At 37.5% G+C, this 23,015-nt stretch overlaps 1 protein-coding gene across 1 annotated transcript in view; it reads left to right on the top strand.

Moving 5' to 3' along the window:
• NAALADL2 (N-acetylated alpha-linked acidic dipeptidase like 2) overlaps window positions 1-23,015 on the top strand; it is a 298,774-nt gene that overhangs the window by 161,161 nt on the left and 114,598 nt on the right. Inside the window, exon 5 of the mRNA XM_056498926.1 lies at window positions 2,852-3,002. Within this exon, the coding sequence (XP_056354901.1) occupies window positions 2,852-3,002 (151 nt within the window). The remainder of the gene's footprint in view (window positions 1-2,851; window positions 3,003-23,015) is intronic.

Here is a 23,015-nt window from a genome sequence, read left to right on the forward strand (position 1 = left end):
ATATAACCCCCAATTTAGTGTTCATTCAGGTGCTCACTGGCCTCAGGAGAGCTAAAACACATTAAAGCCACCTATGAGAGGTAGTGCTCCCTGTTTCCTGTTGCTTCCTTTCTTTTTCCTCAGCAAACAGTCATGCACAGCTTGCTTCTTTTGGACCCTGTAAAGCTTGTCTGAAATGTGGAGCAGAGACCTGCTCTGTGTTCCTGTATGTGCAGAAGGTAAATGTTTCCTCTGCCATCAGAGATGGTGCAGTTAAAACAGAGAAGCAGCTTTGAGTTTTCCCCTTAGAGCCAAGCTAAGTTCTGTAGACTGTTGCAATCTGTCTTTTCCCTGCTTCAGCCATATCATCTTTAAAAGGCAATTTAATGGTGCCTGGTGGTGTGTAGAGTTTACAAGGCTGATCTGTCCCCAGGTACACGACAGAGTCTTTGATAAAGCAGCAAGTGTCTCATATTAGATTAAATTGAGTCCAGAATGCTTTATGGGGTGATTTAATATACTGAATTGGAACAGTCACATTTTTTAAGGTAACTCTAAAAACTGAGGACTTCAGCAGCCATAAATAACTAAAGGGTTAACAGTGGGCACTGGCATCTGTTTTCAAGGGCTCTGCTGTTTCAGTTTGTTCTGAGATGTTTATGGCTTTGGGAGAGGGACAATGCATATATCCAAAATCATAAGGAGCAGCTTTTGCTGTTGGATGGTTTTGCAATCTAAGATAATCCATGTGCACTGGTTTACCTGAAGGAATTAATCTACAATCTTCTGCCTTGTAAAAAAATATGCAGAGCCTTCTTTGGCTTCTTTGTGCTCGGACAATTTAAAGCTGGTAAAGTGTTGAGGTATTTAGGATGAAAATGGAATCAACAAAGCACATTTATTGTTAATATAGTTGTGCTGTCACTGCTGTAAAGTTAAAAAGCAGCAATTATAGCTGAAATCTGAAAGCTGCTTTGTAATTTCACGTGTGTGACACAACTCCTTACTAGAGATTGTAGCCATGGCAGCAATGGTTGCTGCACTTTGTGAATAACAGAGGTGTACTTACTTTCTCACACTGAAACTGAGGGATTTAGTAGTGATTTTTTTTTAAGTACAAAGTTTTTAAAATTCTCCTTAAAATAAAAAAAAAGGCATCTGTATTTCCTGTTTTGTGTGCTATTAAATAAACCAGGGATTAATAAAATGATACTGGATATGGAGGTAGGAAAAGGCAATTGTTATTTTAAATTCTGCCTGTTATATCATTTAGCTATGATGTGTCCCTAGTTCTCCCACCCTATTTTTTGTGCAGTCAAATCCTGTCTGAATATCTGAATACAAGCATGAATTAAAAACAATAATAAATGAACCTACCATTTCTGAAATCCCTCTTCCTGCATTCCATTTAAGGTCTGTAATATATTTTGAAGCATCTGAGCTAATCACCTTCTCTCACTCTCCTGTTCATCTGACTAGAGTTCTCTCAAAGAGAGAACCCCTTTTCATCTGTGGATTGCTTGTTTGAGTAAGATAGGTAGGATTAAGTGACTCACAGGTTCAACTTGCATCTGCTTATCTGAATTCAGATAAGTGTCAAAGTCTTAGCAAATCACAATATTAGATATATTTACTTACAGAAATGGCAAATAGTAGTTTGCTATTTTTATAATAATGCAAATAGTAGGCTGCTATTTTTATATTTTTTCTGTCTTAGCTGTCAAGTAAAGCAGAACTGAACACCAAATGCTTATGAGGCTCAAGCTGAATGCCATATATTCATGTAATTTACATACTTGTAAAGCCACAAGAACTGTGCATAAACATTCCTTAATACCAGCAGCTAGGAGATAAATTGAAAATTATATACATACAGAAGAATAAAATGACTGAACTGAGTAACAGAGGTGTAGTAAAAAGTTCTCAGGTTCCTGTGAAATGAGAGTTGTGGAGAAACATGACCTGCAGTCATTCCTCAGACCATTTGGAGACATTTGGAAAGTCCTCAGTAGAGCAGCTCAGTGAATAGTAAGATAATCCTTAAATACCTGAATTACTTCTGTCTGAAAAATTAATATAGCTTTGTATCAGTGAGTAGTCTTCAGTCAATTCCAAGTATGCAGAGCATTACACAGAAAGGTCATCTCATTTCATGGGAGTATCTGCCACATTACAGTTCGATTTCATTCGTTTCAGAATAAAATCCCCTTATTTTTCAGTTCTCTATAAAAGAAAAAACCTGGGGTTTCCCAGTCAAAAAAGCTGCTGCAGGTTATGGTTCCTGGATGCTTTTGTCCTTGACTTTGGGGAAGTTTGCCTGATATTCCAGCCCAGATCTGTAGATTTTTGGAAACTCCAATTGCCAGTTGCAACTCAAGCTTTGGTGTTCTAGTGAGACAAAATAAAAGCTGTTTGTCTGACAGGAGGCAGATCCAAACATTTGGGTGAGATAGACTGGAGTTTTAAATTTAATTATACTTTTTAAAATGTCCTCTAAACTCCTGTTTTCTCTCTTAACTGAAGAGTAACTGTGTCCAGAAATCTGTGGAAGGCTGATGGCAGGGTAGGCAAACATTCAGTATGTGCTGTGTCCTTGAGCTAAGCAAGGACATCTTACAGGAAAAACATGGAAAAGAGGGAAGGTCAACTCAAGATGTTTTAGTGACATTATTTTCAAAACTGAGGCATTTTCAGGGTGGTGTTTATATCATGGGAAATCCTGTTAAGGTGGTACCAGCACTTTGGCAGTGCAGCTTGGTTCAGAGCTCTGAACGTGGTGCATGGGGATGCCTCAATCTCAGCAGTAATTAAAAAATGATGTGTTCTGACACTGCTGTTGTTAATGGTCACCTGTGTTGCTTTGTTCCCTCAGCTTTCTCTGCTGGAAGATGCAGGGTTTGGTGGTGTTCTCCTTTACACTGATCCTTGTGACTTGCCAAAGACTGCAGACCTTGCTGATAAAGCTTTTATGGTCTCCTTGAACAGTGGAGGAGATCCATCCACGCCTGGGTATGCCAGTATTGGTAAGTACTGGTTAGGGCTTAGTCACTTAATGTGCATTTTAATTCTCTGTAGATTGAAAGTATGGGAGTTAAAACACTAAACCAAATCCTGCTGGAAATAAAGGCTCTGAGTGAGGAAATGCTGTGTAGTGCAGCATGGCTTAAAGGATGGAATCCAGTCTCAGAAGTGCTTTAAACTCTTGGCACAAAGTCTGCACTCTCAAGAGTTTATTGTGTTTTGTATTTGAGTATTCACACACTGAACCATTATTACCAATTGCTTATTCTTCTCCCATGAACAAAACCCAGAACTCTAAAGTACTGATCCAGTGGTTTCAGAGCATTTCCCACAGGATCTGTCCCCACTGAAAGAATTGTTCCCTTCATTCTGTCTTCCTCTTTCATAGTATCAGAAGTGAAAACTTTTGGTCAGTAGGTGCAAGTGAACTGTAATTATATATATTTTTAAGTATTAAGAAAAAGTAATGTTTATATTATCTGTGTGCTACTGCCACATGAATAAGATGTGTTCATTTGGCCTTGCCTCAATAACTTGGTTATTAATTATGCTTCTATAAATGCATGTATTTTTGAAAGATGGGAAACACAGAATTGATTTCAAGGAACAACACAGTCTCAAGGAACAGCATCATCTTAATTAATTTTATATAAGGAAGTTTTTTTTAAAGCAATGTTAACAATAAATAGAAGCAGCAGCATATTTGACTTGTATGTGCTACTTAAATCTCCATTCTGGCAGTTCAGTGATTGTGTGTTCTGCTTCTCTGCAGCTTTTTCAGCTTTACAGCCTTCTTTACTATCTAACTATTTGGAAATGTTCTAAGTAGCAGTCTATGAGTTTGTGGCAAGGCTTCATCAAGAATATTTTGTCCGGTTACTGGCTCAGACATCTAAAGTTTGACTAAAATTGGCACTAAATCAACTGAGGCAACGTGGAGATACGTCACGCCTAGAATGGCAGAAAATAGAAATATTTGCCTGGTTGTCAAAGAAGGGTGTTAGCTATTCACAGCATGAGTGCCTTGACAGCTCAGTGGGAAAGAAATTGCACATTTTCTCAGTGTCTCAGTGTACCTGACCCAGTGTTCTTAAAAGTGCCCTGGGAGCTACAGAGGTAAATATAACACTCTTCAAGCTTTATTCTTGCTCATTTCATGGAGCTATTTGAAAAACAGTTTGTGGTGTCTCTGTCTGGCTGACTCCTTAATGTTTTATTTACCCTACATGAAAAGTAAAGCTAATTAAAACAGATCACCAACATGAAGATGCCACTTCAGTGTTTAAACCTTATGTGTTAGTTTTCTGTCAGTAAATGATCTCGTCTGCAGTGTGCATTCCAATCTCCAGTTTGGGAAAGAGAAGCTTAATTTTATGGGCAATGGTGTTACAAGTGCATTGATGGTTTCTGGTAGAAGCCTTAGTGTGGTTTTAAGTGTCTGAGCAACATTCAGAAGCAGGAGCAGGTTATCATGTTTAAGATAATTTATATTTTGATCACTGAATGCCTTGATGAGCTGGAAGGAACTCAAAGGAATACTTGGAATACTTGAAAAAACCCTTCTTTTATGGTTTTGTCACTGGAAGGTAGATCAGATGGAAGTATTTCCTGTGTTTCTGATGATGATTTTACTTCTGTGGAGACTGAATTGACTTGCTTAGAGGTAGCTGATGCCTGGGACAGACACAAACACATCTGGAGTGCAGGCTTTTCCCTGGGGGATGCACTTGGATGTACAGTAGTTAAACTGCCCTCGTGGGGAATAAAAGAGCCAGAGAGCCCAGGCTGCCCCTTTCACTTTTATTCACAGAGTGTACTAAGCACTACAAGAGATTTTATTGGAAGCTCCTGCTTAAGTTATTGGCATATCTGTGACACCATCTGCACTTCACACTTTGCCAGAAGAGCTGTTACTATCACAGTCTCCAGGCTGCTCCTACCAGCATTCTCCCTTTCACTGGGAAATTCCTGGTAGGTTGAGTGATCCAAAGCTAGTCTTGTACTTGGTGAATAAAAGGTAGGAAACTTGGATTTTCATGCTGCTGCCTTTATTTCTTATGTTCTTTCAGTCTGAAAACAAATTTCTCGGTGGTATCAGAGTACTGGAACTCTTCAGTTTTTTCCTAGAAAAAAAAGATCTTCAGGAAATGGTATAATTTACAGATCTTTTCTCAAAGTTGACAACATTTTAAAATGGGATTTATGTAATAGTTCAGAGAGAATTTTGGAGTTCTCATGAGGTTTCAGCTCACATTTTCTGTTTCATGAAGATTAAATGCTGCAGTTCTGCATATGAATCATCTCGAATGTATAGAAATAGCTTGAGGATGGGTTTGAGATGCCAGCTACCTACGCCTGGAATGATTTTATTGATCTCTGTTTAACAAAGGGGAAAAAGTAATGATGAGAAGGGGAAGTGAACAGCACTTATGTGAAAGTTTCTGCAGCTCTGTTTCATAATTTAATTCTTCTGTTCTTAAGACTCTTCCAATCCTAAGTCATATCAGTCCTGAAACAATCATAGGAGCCTTTGAGAGCATCATTTCTGTCTTTGTGATTCTGACAGCCAAAGACTAGTGTCCTTCATTTTTAGAAATCTTTCTTCTGTGTCCCTGGTTTTGAAATGAAATAGATCTAGGGAGTGGAACTCAAGGAAGTAATCATGCAGTATTAAGAAGCTCAATGAGGAAGTAAGAGACTTGCATGGCAAAAATTGAAAATAAAGCTTAGAAGAATAGTTTAAAACTTGAGTGCCTGCCCCATCTACTTTTCTTTTTCCATTTTGACTTTTTGACTGCTGCACTTCCGTTCACCCAGCTTCGTATGGCAGGCACATATTAGATTTCTCCATCACTAGATTTCAGAGCTGTTTCAAATTAAATTTGTTTCCCCACAGGAAATGGCTCAGTAAACAAAAATATGGATAGAATCTATTTGTCAATCCTGCTATGTAAATCGAGAAGTGGCATTGTGATAAGCACTAAGAGCCCTGCACATGGGATAAGGTGCCTCGTAATAGAATCCCTATCTGTGCAGAGGGGGAAGAGAAATTACTTCATGAAGAGTTCAGATGGCATCATAGAAAATACTGTGAACTTAAAAATGCTGAAATATAACAGCTGCAAAATACAATCTTATGGTATCAGCTGAAATATGGAGTCTGATGTTGTTTTAGGGAATTGCTCTGCAGAGGTTATAGCAGTAAGAAAAAAAGGGGTGTTTTTGGAATCATGCATGGTTCAGGTTATGGTTAACAGCTGGTCATGTGAGCCATATTACAGGAATTTGGGTGAAAAAATCAGTGATATGGTGTCCCCAGAGTTGTGATTAGTGAACCTTACTCAGAAAAGCTGACTTGAGCATTCCTCAAACATTGCTGGTAGGATTTGATTTCAGAGGAAGGGACAAGGAAGGCAAGGATTGTTTAGGATTTGTTCCACAGCTGAGGCCATCAGCAAAGTCAGTGATGTGTCTGAAAGTGTATTTAAGAAGGGACAAGGTTGCTGGACAGGGAGGGGAGAGAACTAAGCCTGGAAAAGGGCAGGGTGACAGTGTTGTTCTAATCTTTTTGGGGCTGTTTCTCACTATCCAAATCTATTTTAGCTGGAGATTGCTGGCACTGTTTTGCCCATGATGGAAATTGGTGAGTGATCTCTCTGTTTTAGCCTGAGCAGGAATCTTCTCCATCTTTCCTCTCTCCCTGTGCCATAGGGATAATGAGACCATGGCTGGGTAGGGTCTGGGAGCTGGCCAAGGTTTACCCACCACACTCAGTTCAACAAAATTTAAACCCAAAATGCATCATAAACCCCTCCTGTCATTTACCTCTTTAGAGATGTGTAATTCTTTAATTAAGCCTAGCCTGTCCTACAGCAGCCAGGAGGATCTGCTGCCCTGCTTGGAGTGTGGGTGAGTGGGGACTTGCAGGGATGGGAGTGTGTGCCTGATTATTTTTACTCAGCCCTGTGATTCTGCAGGTTCAGATGTGCCCTGCCTGATACCTGAGTTTGTCCTCTGTGTCCTTCACTGCAGGATATTTTCCTCCTGCAAAGCCAGCAGCTGAGCAGAAGTTAGCTGGAAAATAGAACGTTGTGTAATGGTTTTAACCAGGCATATGCAGCATATGTTCTAAAATGGTTTGTTGTAAATCATCATGACTTTTTACAAGATGTCCTCAGCCCTGGTTTGTCTGTTCTTTTTAAGAACAAAACACAGTCACAATAATGTGTTTTCTGTGCTTGCCTCTGTCACTGTGGAAATGATTCTGGGGGAAAATTATTTTCTTTTTCAAAATTTGTGTTTGCTTTCTGCTAATAACATCTGATAAATGAAATACAAAGATAATTTGTTGTAAAATGACAGTCTACAATCAGGCTTTCTGTGCACCATGCTTTGATTTTCCTCAAGGACAGACTAAAGCTGAGGAGAAAGAAAAGCTGAAGTTTGATATTACAATTTAGGAGTGTGTATATATGTTTACATTTACTCTTGATCGTTTTATTTTGGGCTTTCAACATAATTTCAGTGGTTGCCATAAAAAACACACAGAGTTTATCAGAGTAACTACATTGCTCTATCTGATATACTGTGTTATTTTCTGTATGAGAAAAAATCTATTTTTGCTAATGCAATAGAGAGGTAAATCCTTGGAAAATACTGGTCTTTGAATAGTGAATGCAGTAAGTAATAATTTCAGCAGATTTTAGTAATATCTGTAGCACTAATGGTTCAAGAGGTGTCTAAATCCATGATCTGCCTCTTGAGATTTTTCAGGATATAATAAAGCAAGTAAGTTTCTATGTAAGTGTCAAATTACATGCTCTGAGATTTTTGGATTTGTGGGTTTTAGTTTTTAGTTCTTCCTCCTGTCTGGCTTTCAGTTAGGTTTGCATGTATTTAAAACTGAGAGAATTAGTTGGACATCAAGGTATTTTAGACTCAGAGTTTTGAGTGTCTGGACCTCTATATTGCATATCAGATATCACTTTATCTTTTACTAAACCTCCTATATTTTTTTCTTGGAAGCAAATTTAATTGAAAACATTGTGGTTTTATTAATTAGAGTATTAGGAGAGAGGAGAAATCATTGGCAACAGTACTGGAATAGATTGCTAGCACTGGTTTTTTCACTTGACTTTTGCAAATGCCATCATGAAACATATGGTCAAAACTTTCCTTAGTTTCAGGCAGAAAGTTATTAAAAAATTTGAATTTATAAGAGAAATGTAAAGTACAAGTGATGAAGACCAGATTATTTGAAGACAACAAATCAGCACTTCCTATGCTGCAAAATCAGCTCAGTGGAAAACTTAATGACTAAATTCTTCCTGATGCCTTGTAAGTTGCAGAGGACTTCTCAATGTTTTCAACATTTCAGACAGTTTCAAACTACTGCTGAACAGCTGGGACTCACTACAGAATGTTTTCCAGTGAAGCTGCTTTTTCTCTCATCCAGCAAAAATAACATTTTAAATGGAGTCCAGATTTGAAGCTACCCAACTCATAAGTGAATTTAGAATATTTAAATCTTTTGTGCAGTCATGATTGAAATGAATCCTGCCATAGCTTCAGTGACATAGTTCAGCCCAGCTTAATTTGGGCAAGTGAGCTGATTCACTATGTGCTCACCAAACAGCAAACATCCCTGCATGGCAGTGACCCAGCTGGTGTCTGGGAATCTGCTGCTGCAGAGTCTGCCTGAAATCAGTTGTCTGTGCACAGATTTGGGATGGGAGGCTCCTTTCTATGGACCACATGCTCTTTGACATACTTCTGTGGCATTACTGTGTTTTTTCTTGGGTTTGTAGGCTCCAAAACTCTGATTATAGTATTATAGTAGAACAACCTCAGTGTGCTGTGCCTATTTTTCCTGTTTTTCTAATAGTTGAGTCTCATTACCACCTTCTTCCATTGCAGGTGATATATTGTACATTCTAAAAAAATAATATTTGTCAGAATTTAGGATTCCCTCCAAATAAGACTGTTGAGAGACTGTAGATTTAAAACTGACAGTTAATTTTTCAGTGAAAGGTTAAATTAATTTAAAACAAGTGCTGGGTGGCAAAATGTTTTTGTTAATTTAAGCTGCATTTAGTGGTTTATTAAGTGTTAGTTTGGTATGCAGAAAGGAGATTTTGAAAACACATTTGTATCTGTTTTAATTTTTTTTTAAAAATTGAATTTTTGTATGTGAAAGTTGATAAAATATAGTGAAGAGGTAAAAGAGTTATGTGGTTGAACAATTTGAACATTTTGGACCCAATTCACTGTAATTTCTGCCTTTTTGTAATTGATTTTGTATGTACAAAGCAAGTTTTTGAAGAGGACTGTTTCATTCAAGCATGCTGCTAAAATGAGAAAGAGACAGGCATTTCTGGTAGGTTATTATCTATACATAATTATTAATGGTGCTGTAATTGCCAAAAACACAACTGTCTCAAAGTGCAGACTCTGGTCTGATTCATCCATAATTCTGTCCAAAAGAAAAAGATTTAAGGAAGAAAATCCCTCACAGGAAGATAAAGTAGATTATATATATATATATATATATGTATATGTGTGTGTATATATATATATGTATGTGTATATATATATGTGTATGTGTGTATATATATATATATATATATATATATATATATATATATATATATATAATAATCTTTCCTTTTAAAGCTTGCCTTTCTCATACATGTGTGTCTGTATTACCATAGTATTTTATCCTTCCAGTGCTGTGCTGAAGTTGGGATACCACAATGTAATTCTTACATGTTGCAGCCAACACCTGCAAGTACACCTGCACAGTAGAAAAAGCTCCATAAAGTCAGCTGGCTGATTGTTTAAGCAATTAAAGATATAATTAGTTTTATAATTGAATTTTTTTCCTAGTGCTGTTTGAATACTGAAAGCCAGACTAAACCAAACCATCTTTAACTTGACTTGATCTCTGTTCCAGCCCACTGCTTCACCATATCCAGCAGCTGCATAAAAAAGATAATTGCACCTCTTCCTACTTTCAGACAGGTAGAAACTCCCCCAAAAAAAAAACTAATCATCTTGAAATGGAGATGTGGAAAATACTTCATAGTTGCATAAACGAGTACTATTATACAGTATTCATCTGCAGAGCTCTAAAAGACATGAATAATTCACTGCTTTTGGGTTTGGCCAATTTTCCAAAGCATTTTGCTTATACTTTTCAAAGATGATTTTGTTGGGTTTTTTGGGGTTTTTATTTTTGTTTTTGTTTTTGTTTTGTGGTTTTTTGGTTTTTTTTTAGACTTGCAGTGTTTTCCTTTCTGAGACAGAAAAATGTTCTGCCCAGGGGAACTGGGAAGAGGTGGTGTGGGTGGGGAAGAGGAAGGGGTTGATTTCAGTGACTGTGTGCTCCAGGGTGGATCATGGAGTGCCTGGGATGCCCCTGATCCTGATGTCAGTGAAGAGGTCACAGGAGAAAAGAATTGCACAATACTTGAGCTTGAAAAGGGGCCTGAGGAGACCATTGAAGGACCAACCACCTGCTCAAAGCAGAGTCCCCTAGAGCAAGTTTCCTGGATCATTTCCAGATGGGCTCTGAGCACCTCTTTAAGTCCTTGGTAACTGTCACCATAAAATCGTTTGGGTTGTTTTTTTTATAAGGGGAAATTCCTGTATTTCAGTTTGTGCCTGTTTCTCCTCCTTCATTCCCTGAACACCACTGGAGAACAATCTGGCTCCAGTCTTCCACACCCCCATCAATTATTTACACACACTGATAAGATTCCCCTCAAGTCTTCTTTGTTCAGGAGTGAACAATTCTGTGTCTCTCAGATTCTCCTCATAAGTCAAATGCTCCATTCCATTAGTCAGCTTCATACCACTCCCAGTGATCTTCTTGTCCTTCCTATTTTTTGGAAGTTATTTCCAAGATTATTTGCTGTGTCACCCTCACAGTGACTCAGGTGTGGCTGATCCCAGATCCACCTTCTCGAAGGTGACAGAAGTGATATTTGATTTTTGATATTTGCTTTCATCATATCCTCATGAATCTATTCCCATCACCAAAATCTTTATGACCTCAGTGTGACATCCATGAGCTCCCTCATCACTCAGGGTTCCCAGGCCAGTGAGTGAATTTACATTTTCCTCCAGCTGGTGCTCTCTTAAGCTCTTTGTTCCACCCACTGTGCTGCTCAGTATCACAGCCCACCCTTGCTGCACTTTGGCTGATGAAGGTTCATGGTAGAATGTAGCCTTGAAAAATTCATTTGGATGGGAAGAAGTGAGGAATGCTGTCCAGTGGTGATCCATGGATGAGTGGAGCTTCCTCTGCTTGGATGGTCTTTAGGTGGGATGTTGTGAACCAGTGTGTTCAAGTTGCCCAGGTTCACTCAGCATAACTGGAGGTGTGGGCACTTCATGTTAAGGGGTTTTAGGTGAATTTACTGTTGCTGGCACAAAGTGCAAAGCTCTTTTCTGTAAGGGACTGCATCAGCTTTCATCCAAATGTGTTCTTTCCTCTACAGAAGCAATTTAAAATGCCCTGGTGTTTGCTCTGTGGAAACAGGGAGCTTCATTTCAGGAAGGAGATAGTGCTGCAAAAAAACACTCAGAGATGGCCAAGGGTCAGCTGTGCAATACAAGAGAATTTCATAAAAGTGAGAGAGTGCCTCTGACAAGGAGGCAGGCACAGCTCACTGCCCTGGTTTCTTCCATGCTCTTGGATTATCCTGTATGCAGTGGTGCCAGTCAGAATTTGCTGTGTGATGGGTACAGTGCCAGAGGAAGAAAGTCACCTTGTTGGCAGAGGCTGTTGTTTTTCTGACATGTTTTTCATGTGCAAAACCAGGTAATGAGAATGATTTTGATAAACCTGTGAAACTTTGAGAACTGTTTCATTTTAAATTAAGAAAAGCCTTTGCACAAAGTCTGTGTAACTTCCAACACTTCTTATATAGTAATTTTACATAGCTGACAGGTGGGTCTATTGAGTTAATGAAACCAAAAAAAGAGTGAAGCCCCTTGGGTTATTTAATACCTTGTTGAAGTCATAGATCTTTTAGAATAATAATATAATGATTTGCATATTTATTTAAAATATTGTGCTATAGGGACCACCCTTTACAAAATATATAATGAACAAATTAAGCAGCTTGTGCTGCCTAACTTGGAGGGAATTTTTCTTTCTTCTAGCAGATGTCAGCTAAAGCTGACACGTGGTGACAGTCTATTCCTTTCTGGTATAGTTCTTATAACAAAGAGACTAATTTTAGAATCTTACTCATGTTTTAAAATGCCTAGTTCTTCCTTGATTTCTAAGAATCAGTGGTCTTTCAGCTAGTTCACTGAGTGATTTCTGCCAAGCCTAGTTTAATCCATGACTGCAAGGGATTTTCAGCAGTATTTTGCATGCTCTGGAACTGAACCACACATTGCCAAGCCTTTTGCAGTTACAACTTGGGCAGTAGTAATTTTTGCATGGTATAAAATCCATTTTCCTTACTGTAGTAGTAAATTAGGTGTAAAGGTGATGTAAAACTAAGAATTAATTCCCTTTTAGGTTACTTTGCTCCCTCCCAAGACTGCTGAATTAGGTATGTCTCTGAGTTTTGCTGGTAAGAGACAAAATGTTTCTCTGGGCCAGTAGTGGAATGTGCTGCTAATCCACTGAAAAATGAGATACAACACCTGGCATGGATGTTCTTGAGGAATGTTTCTGAAGTTCCCCTGGAAGGGAATACAGGCTTTGCAGAGACAGCAGGAGTGGAAAATGTCTTGAATTAACATCAGGTGACTTGTGTAAGGAAAGTTATATGGATGTTTTGAGTTTTTGTTTCTGCTTTTTTTTTTTTTTTTTTAAGAGGTGGGGTAGATGGCATGAAATTCAGTAGTACCAAAAAATATAAGTACTAAATAACCATTGCTGTGTTTGATTAATTTTACTTTGGAGTCATCTTAGATGCTCTTTCTTCTTTTTTCATATTAGTATTCTGGTTTTGAAGTAAAAGCATTACTTGCTGAACATCAAGATACTGGAGGAAGTGTCCTGCCTAAAAGTGAAGCTTGACTGCTGTCTAATGCATAAGTTAAATAAATAAATAAATTCTAAAACAGAACACAAATGAGGAAGACATGCATGGATTTTAAGCAGGTGTCATAACTTCTAGGCATCACTCATGCTTTGTATGTAATTTTTCTTTTTTTTAATACAACACACCAAAGCCTGGTAAAGTGCTATGCTGAAATGATTTAGGCAGGAGCAGTAGCCTGGTCAACAATGTTTCCCAGAATTTACAGCTTCAGTTTTATTTTTTGAGTTTCTGGCAATTTCATCTTAAACAAAATGCATTTGTGTTTCTAGAGTCTGAGTTTATCCTCTGATTTACCCAATGGACCTGTAATTGTGAACTCTGAAGCCCTGATTTAGGAATCAGTGCTTTAAGATAAGATTTAGGTACATCTGTCATTTGCTTTGTAAGATGAAAAGTTGAATTGCAAATCCTGTAATAGATTTACAAATCCTAAAGCATATGTAGAAATACTGCAAGAGACTTACAAATTGTAACATAAATCTTGATAAAGTAATTTTTAGCTACACAAATCTATACTCATTTCTAAGTTAAAATCTCTGTGATCCTGGCAGAGATCATTCTTGAATTTTAATGTCTTGTGTGGTTTTGGGTTGGGTTCCATCTGCTTTGTTTCTGCAGGACTTAGGTTTATTAAAATGCTTTGTCTCAATTGCTCATTCAACTTCATAGAATAAAAAAAATAAAGAATAGACAGGAGTTGCCACTCATAGAAGCTCCTGCAAAAACTGTTCCCTGATGGTTCTTTTACAGCAGAAAAGGACAACTGAATTTAGAGGAGAGTGCTGTGATCTTGTGAGATCTTCCTCTCCTGGCCTGCACAACTCACCATGGGTCAGCTTCTGAACAGACATCTTAATATCTTGCCTTGAGATGAAAACAAATCCTGTCTTTCATTTTTCATTGTTATTTTCTTTGGTTTCATTGTGTGTTGAATATTTGAGTACAGTGAACACCAGATTTACTGTTGGGTGGGCAGGCTCTGGCACAGATTGCACAGGCAGTTTTCTTTACCAGAGATGCCCAAAAAGCTGTTCCTGAGCTCCTCCTCTGACACTGCTCTGAGCAGGTTGGGCTGGGTGGTCTCCAGAGCTCCTTTCCAACCTGAACTGGGATTCTGTATCAGGGAACACAATTTTGAATAAATGCAGCCTGGCAGCTGGATTTTGCTGACACAGGTATTAAGATAAATTAACATTCTAAATGAGCTGTGGCAGGATGGCCTGGAAGAGCCTGGGAAGTGTGACAGGAAGCCAGAAAGCCCCAGAGCTGTTGTACCTTACAGTGCTCTCCCTTGCAGCCCTGCAGACTGGCTGCAGCACTTGTGGAAAAGGTGTCTGTGTGATTGGAAGGGAAACAAGTTACTGGAATTAATATAAAAAGCACAGCCTGAACTACACAGTTTTTCCCACAGTTAAATTCTGACCCAAAACATTAATCAACAGAATAAGAAGTTCATTTTAAGTAAAACTCAGCTTTTTTTTTTCTTTTGAATCAACCATTATATTGTATTACTTGAATCAACTGTTATTATCAGCTGTGCTGTATGATTCATTTCCTGATCTTCACTCTTGATCCATAGTTTCAGGACTTCAGTCTTTGTGAGAGCAAAGAAGGAGGTGCTTTGTGTGTTGGTGATTTAAATTAAAATAGGGGAGAACTTCAGTGCACCTGTTGAATTGGCAGTGGAAGAAGTGACTGATTCACCTGATTTAACATGTCCACCTAATGCAATTACAACAATGGCAAGTATTCATCCCTGTCCCAATCTAAAAGATAAAAATAGCAGTAATTGTCAGAATGGGAAGAAGCAGTGAGTGTTTTGTGTGCTTTAACTTTAAAGAGAGAATTGGATGGATGAAATGTGGGTACTTACATTGTTACAGACTGTACATTGCAGGCATTAAAGAAAATTGTTCAGACAGAGCTGTGCAATGAGGAAGATGACAGGATAAAATCTAATTTTAGAGTTTTCATCTGACATACTCTGCAACTCCTAATGAGATTGTTTTTTTCCCTGACTTTAAGGAATTGCCTTGGTAGCTCATAAGAGTTTTTGGGAGTGCTGAAGGAAGTCACACCATCTGATTAGGGGTTGGATCCAGTGTTTTTGGGAAATGATGACAAAGAGAAAAGACTAAAAGAAACCTTGAGGTTGGTATTATCTGCTGCAACATCACAAAAGTCTTCACAAGTCTTATGACAGGGCTCATGCAAAGCTGCAGGGAGGTTTTTGGAAGGTCATTTACAGTGACCATCACACTGTTCTGGAAGGTGCCACACAGTCACTGTGTGGTGTTCAGTAGTATCAACAAATTGTCACTCCTGGAAGTAGTGCTTGCTATGTTCATTTTGTTGCTCCAGACTCTGGACACAGGAAAGTTGCTCAGAGCCTTGGAAATTTCCGCTTTCACCTGCATTGCTGTGGCTGAGACAAATTCCCATGGTTAAAGTAGTTTTCTGACAGTCAGATTCATCACTTGGGTGTTCTGAACCACGGGATTGCTGGTGTATCAATATGTGCCAGTTGTGCATGTAGGATCTGCAGACACACAAATATTTACAGCTGCTTTGCTTAAACTGGCTCTGACAACCCAGCAAAGCTGAGCTAGTCATAGCTTAGCTAATGCACTGATACCCCAATAACTGGGTGTGATAAGAAGGCAGATATCCTCATATTAATTGGTTTTTACTTGGTAAGTGTGACTTTGCAATACCCAGATTCCCTGTCTTCCAGCAGAGCTTCATTCACCTACTGCTTGTTCACTGAAGGTTTTAACTGTTGGGATTATTCTTTCTTAGTCTCTTTAAAAAAAACTTCTAAATGGATAAAACTTCTAATGGATAACCTGTGTAGCAAATTGATGTGCATTTTATGCACAGTTTATCTAGGAAGCTTTGCAAGTAAAGAAAAAAAAACTATTTTGGACATTCACTGCCTTTTTCATGTCATTTTTCTGACAAGTTTAAATACTTAATTATTGGTTGTCACATGTTTAAAGAACAAATGTTGAGATTTGGAATTCCTGAGCAGGGGAGATATTATTGCTCCTGTTTTCTGAGTTGTGCAGGAAAATGCACAGAGCTAAAATGACCTTCCCAGCTGCATAGTTGAAGAGATGCACAGTGATGTCTGGATTCATTCATTTTGCCATTGGAATATGCTGCTTTTCTTTTGCACTCCTTTTGGTTTATTTGCTGCATGAATGTAAAGACATTAGAGCATTTTAGTGGAAACTACAATAATAATGTTTTGTGTGATTAACTAAAACAAATTTTACAAATTTATCTTAAAATACAGATTTTTCCAAAGCTGTTTAGACGCAATCCTGAGTATTTCATGTTGAAATTCTTATCCTGACAGGAAAAACAAACCTGAAAAACCAAGAAAGGAATAAAGCAGAGGGAATAAAAGAAATTATGTTTAAATAAATACCCATAAAACATCCAGATACAGACCTGAGGCACTAATATGTACTGGACTAGATTTTGATGTGAGCATGTTTCTGTTCCAAATATGAAAACATGGATTTCCCTTTAGCTAAAAGCTGATGGATTTTTTTCATATATCCAGCCTTAAATAAGGTAGAAGAAAGAGTCTTTGGCCTTTAATTTCAGTGATGAAAAGGATGGTTTATATTTAGCTTCTCCTGAACTGCATTAGTAGAATTTACCAAGCAATATCAGTATGATTTAAGGCTTGAAGGAGCACTTTTACAGCTGAATTACCTTTCTTGTTCTAAGTGTAATTGTGCCCATACGTTGCATTTCTGACTGGGTGTGGGTGCTAATTTGAGTACTCCTGCCTGTGGTGATTTGAGTGTGAGGCCAATTAGAAGCACAAATGGATAATTAGTGCTCCGGTGTGTTTAGGCAGTGTAGAGCAATCTCTCCTACTTCTGTTTCAGGCTCTCCCTTCCTTGGTGCTGTCCTTTGTCTCAATGTTAAGTCACTTCTGGAGGGAGTATTGGAGGAAATACATGTTGCAGCTTCTGATATTGCCTTTTGATTTGCCTTCCCAATGCTGGTAGATGATGATGCTCCAGTTGCTGTGGAGTGCTTCCTGAAAAATGCTGATGGCTCTTCAGTCCATTGATCTGATTGAGGCTGGTGGCTGTGCACCATCTTGCATGTGCAATTTGCAAAAACTAAGCTTTACTCAGTAAATTGTCCTCAACCAGAGACTGTTAATGTTCTAATTGCAGAGACTGACCTGCTCATCCAGAAAAGAAGTTCAGTTCACAGGGCAGCTCTGAACTTCCTTGAACTGAGGAGAGGAAGGAAATGCCTGACTCCTGTGCAAGGAAACTTCAGTTGTTTCAGGAATATCAGGGCTGAAAATATCAGGCCAGTGACTTCTATGTTGCATTGATGGTTTGCTTTTCTTTTGCTTCCATCAGTCATTTTCATTGAATTATCATCTAGTGTCTTTTATTTTTGTGTTGATAAAGAAAACAATAATGTTCCCACTGTTATATTCTTGCTATAGATTACATCCTCCCCACCTTTTTTTCAGTTCCTTTGTTACATTTTACCCAGCTGCTGGAATTTTTAGTCTGGGGGCTTGCAATTGGAACAATAGTCCAGCTGAGACTTTGTGTGCTTGAATAACTGAGCTGTGAATGTACCTCATGTAGGGTATTCACACTGCTTATTCGGGATGAAAACTTATTTATGTGGATGTGAGGAGCCAATTTTGCTTAGAAAACAGGTGTTATATATGCTTGGTGATATGTATGCCCTTCAAAAACATGTCCATATATTTCTGGGTTTGCTGAGATTTAATAAAAGACGAGCTAGTGGGTGTACTTGTTCTACAGGATATTATTAATACTGGAAATCTTGGTAATTAATGAGTGCTTTTAAATGCATTTACAGTTCAGCCATGACAATGTTACAGCATGTCAGGGGCATGTGTTTGTCATATATTTGTACCAACATAGTACTGACAACTAGAGTTCTTTTCTTCCTCACTGTAATCTTTGTTGCCCTTTACTGCTCTGCTTCAAAGACAACAAATTGACTCCTTCAAATCTCTACACATCCTATCCAGGAAGCTAAATCAAAAGTATTTTAATTTTATACTTATAATTTTATTGCCTTTTGTTAAACTTTTTTTTTTTTTTTTTTTTTTTTTTTTTTTTTTTTTTTTTTTTTTTAAGGCAGAAATTTCCACTTTGGAAGGGCTGAGGTGTTTATCAGAAGTCCTTTTAGTTGGTCTGGTATGTTCAAGCCCTTGTGTACTCACTGGAACACTGGGGTGCATTTTATAAAAATACTGAAGAGTGAAGTCTTATGCTCCAAACTGTCATGAGATTATATGCTCCTTCTTCCAAATCATGGCTGAAAAACCCAATTGTGTTATGTATAAAAAGTGTTTGCATAAGTTGTTATTGTATTAAATGAAAAATTGAAAGGAGTAACTTCTTAGTCAACAAAGATTAATTTATGGAGTAAAAATTTCAGGAAGCACCTGTCATTTCTATTTTAGGATAAAAATAATGAAGAGTTTCCTAGAACTGGAGATACAGTCTAAGTTCTGGGTGTTTTAAAGTTTTTAGGCTTTTGCTGTTGACTTTAGAATCAGAATTTTGTTGGAATTTTCCACCTCTGAGTTGCTGCAAGGTCAAGTTTAAATAGAGATAAAAAATGTCACATCTGTGTAGCTGGTGCAACAACAATTCAGAAAATGATTTGAAGTTGGGTGTTTGGGAATTAATTCAATTTGCCAATGCATGTCTACACATCCTTCTCCACTGTCATTACCCTTGCTTATGCTATTTTCTCTATTATCATAGAGGGCCTGTCTTCCCTTTGGATTAGACTCTATTTCCTGTGAAGATTTAGTAAAATCCCAGTAAAATACAGAGCAATACAGAGCATTCTTTTCCCTTTGAAGAAGTTGTTGATAGATCCACTGCAACAGCTCTATTTGATTTGTTATTTTTTAGTCTAATGCTCAAGCACCATTTTGTCTACAGCGGACTTATTTTTAATGCACACATATTTCACCATTAGCAGTGTAAAATATTTTGCACTGTATCCATCCATCCATCCATCCATCCATCCATCCATCCATCCATCTCTTGGTGGGGCCTGCAGTATTTCCTTCAGGAGGGGACAGTAATCTCTCAGACCTGGCTAAACTCCTTTGGATCTCATTACCAGCCCAACTGTTGTCTAAATTAGCCTCTCTCTCAGCAAGCAAAATTTAAGCTAAATTTTCCCTTCCTTATTCCGCTTTCTTGTTTGTGTTTAAAACTTCTTCCCATGACCATTTGGAAGACATGAGGAGAGCAGGCTCATTTGAGCCTGTCATTAAGAACATTTTACTATTTATTGTCCATTGCTTGGTGTTGATTGTAGACTAAGCTCCAAAGGTGTTTGGAAGAGAATCTTCAGTTGGGAATAGGAGAATTCTCTGTGGAACTGTGCAGCTTTCCCTGCTATTCCTACTACTTTTATCTACATTCACTTTTATAGTCAATGAATATTTTTCCTGTTTTGAAGAAATAATACTGTCCTAAAGGTGAACTGCTATCAAAACACATATGTTTGATTTGAATGAAAAGATAATTTTCATAGAGCTAAATGTTTTTCTAATGCAAGAGAAGTAATTATTTTTGTTAATCTCAATTTAAATTGTATTTTATACTTGTGTAGAAAATCTTTCTCAGTTGTTTTTGTATATTGTATGTTTTTATTCAGAGATGCTGAACTCAGGTGTTGGAGGAAAGGGAATATTATAGCTGGTTGGGGCTTGCTGGTGCAAGATAAACTCAATCCCCTGCTTTAGGAAGGAGCAGCTGTAGGAATCCACATCTCACATTTTGGGCAGTGTTTGAACACCTTGCTGTGTTCCTGTTTGGCTATTGGAACCAGTTTTTTATCTCTAAACTATTCATTAAGAACCCTGCCTATTTATGAGAAGGGTGTATATAGCTCTTGACCACATAAGGAGCAGTGATGGTATTAGTCTGTAATAATTTTAATGTATGACAAACATTATTCCATTTCTCCTAGGAATGAAAAAAAAATAGTTTCGGTATCAGCAGCATTTGGTATTTTCTATCAATTAGTAATTGTGCTAATTAATAAGTGCATAATGAATGCTTAATGTCTTCTGAGTGTGTGAATTTTAGAACAGATTGTCTGATGAAGGTCTTTAAAAAGCATCAAGCATCAAATGATGTCTGTATTAACTTTGATTTGATTCAAGTCCTTTATATTTCAGTAACATTACTTTGGGAAAAAAAACAGGAAACAGCAACTGTTTGGTAATTCATCCTAATAATGAGCACAGATAATGTAGGAAAGTATTTTAGCATTGCACATTAGCACTGATTGCTTGAAATCTTGCTTCAAAATCACACATAATTTAGAGTAGTATCAATATGTCACTATGCACAGTATTGCAAAACAATTAACAGCTCCAGCTTTGCTCAGTGAACCTGCCATTTGAAAGCAATCTGACAAGAAGTTGGATTTAGGAAGTACCAAACATATTTATAATTGTAATATAACTCACTGCAGTTAATAATTTTAGAAGTACAGTGGAGTTCTTGCCTGAGTATCAACCACAGAGTAATTATGTTCACATAGAGCACCACATAAAGATATTTAACTCAAGGTTTTGAAATATGATTGACATCTCAGCATCATTTTCAAAAACTAATTTTTATGTCCTTACTTCATTGAAGGTTTAGCATACTTTATGAAAAGAAATATTCCTTGAAATATTTTAGGCTAAACAACATACTTTCAGTTGTGTTTTTAGTATCTTGATGAGAATGTTAATTTGAACATTTCTGCAGTAAGCCATAAGCAGGTGTAAAGTGATTGCAGTAAAATTTGGATAGTTTACTGTAATAAATGATCTAATCCTGTGACTGAACATACATTCAGGTTATATGGATCTTCTAACACAAGATAGCACAGTAATACCTGGAAAAGAAGCATTAACTGTCTTAATGCATAAGAGTTTATATTTAGGGTCAGGTACTCAGCTAGAGTTATCTTTTAAATTTATGTGCCATTGAGTCCTTGAAGTAAGCAAGGGACACTGAATTATTGAGAGACTTTGGGTTGAAACTCTGAGAACTTGACAGCCTCTCAATAGGAAAGGGAGAACAGAGGGAAAAAATCTAACTATGGGGTAAATTAGGAAAACATTTCTTATGTGACATGTAAGAAACCATGGCTATTACAGGGAGGTTATGTAATCTCATTCTTATTTATTTATTTAAAGAAAAGTTCCTTCTAAATTGAATGCATGGAATGTGACTGTTACACAATTTAAGGTAGGTCTGCATGATTTGTCTTTGAAGTGAAATGAATTGGAAACTTGCACTGCTTTTGAAATCTTGGAGTTCCTTTCCTGCAGGTGCTCACCATTGTAAAAGCTTTGACAACCATTTCTACCATCATTACTTGAATAAAATGCTTTTAAGAGAGTTTTTAGATTAGACTTTGAACTAGAAAAGTCATAAATATGTAGAAAAGTCCACACTGACAGTATGTTTTTTATTAGCCAGCCTGTCAAATAGCTTGACTCAACTCTGGGCTTTACTTAAAAACTCATTCATATGATTGTAGAGGGTGAAAATCCATTTACGTTAATTCAGGTTCTAGCTGCAAACCCATGGAATACAGAACTCTCTCTTCCTGAGTGCATTTCTAATCCATCCTCACTAAAAGGGGCATCTTCCCTGGAATTCCTGATTTCTTTATCTTGGTGTCCTAAGCACAGGTACAGACACCTTCCACAGCTTCTCTTACAAATCAGTATAGGGGAGCTGTGTGCTAGCCCTTTGTGTTACATGCCAAATGCAGAGCTCTGTGGAAGGCTGAATTCTGGAGATGCTGGATTATTAGTGGTGAAAATGTTGCTGGAATTCATTTGGGATTCTCTTTCCACATAACAGCCAGAGCAGGAGCTGGTTACATGTGAATTGGGTTGAGTGCCAAGTTCCAGCTGTGCCTTCTGGTGATGTGGATCCATAGATATCTTCTTGGCTTTATTTTTAAAGTATTATTTCCTTTAAAAAGTCATTTGGATTAAATACATGTTCCTGCTCTGGATCACACACACACTCTCTCTCTTTCCAGCTGTGAGATGCTGCAGAGATTCTCTCTCTGTGATTTAAATGTTAACAGATATTTCTTCTTGTTCTCCTTCTTGACCACTTTCCTGAGATGTAATCCTTGGCCAATCTGATTGAACCTGCACTTTATATTATATTGGCATTGGCCTTTCTGTTGATCATGCTTGGTGTGTGGTTTTACACATATGAGGGAGTTCAATGACAAGTGAACCTTCTGGGAGCCTTTTGTGAGTTTGGTTATTTTGCAAACCTGAATCTTGCATGTTTCTTACAGCCTGTAATAATACCAAATCCTTGTAATGAACCTGAGCAGAGCAGTAAATAGAGATATATTGGTTTTTGTTGAATTCAGGACTTGCAAGGTTGGTTTACTGACTTCAATCTCTTGAGGATTTTCAGGCAAATTGAAAAGTTTGTGGGTACATTTTTTTCTTTTATTACTTTAGGTTCTTTAAGTCACTATCATAATTATGAATAGGTCAATTAAATAAGTGCAATTCCAATCAAGTTGTCCCAGCTTTACTCTTAGCACACAAAGATCATTGTTGATAGGTGCCAAAAATTTTATTGTAATGATATTGTTTTAGGGTTTGACTAATATTATTACTGGTATAGTGAGTTATCACTAATTATTAAGTTGAGGCAATTAGAGTAATTTTATCAGTCTGTGATTTGACAAGAGACTTCTCAGTTCCTTGTCCCAGAAGAGGCAGCTTTACTTTTCACAAAGCCAAACTGTGACTTAGCTCTTTAACTTAATGTTGTGTATTATCCTTAATTTAAAAAAATAGAAATACTCATTTTTAAAGGATTGTCAGAGCAGTTTGAAGAAGGCCAATGCCACAAT

This window comes from Oenanthe melanoleuca, chromosome 9 (genome assembly GCF_029582105.1).
Source record: "Oenanthe melanoleuca isolate GR-GAL-2019-014 chromosome 9, OMel1.0, whole genome shotgun sequence".
Lineage (NCBI taxonomy): Eukaryota > Metazoa > Chordata > Aves > Passeriformes > Muscicapidae > Oenanthe > Oenanthe melanoleuca.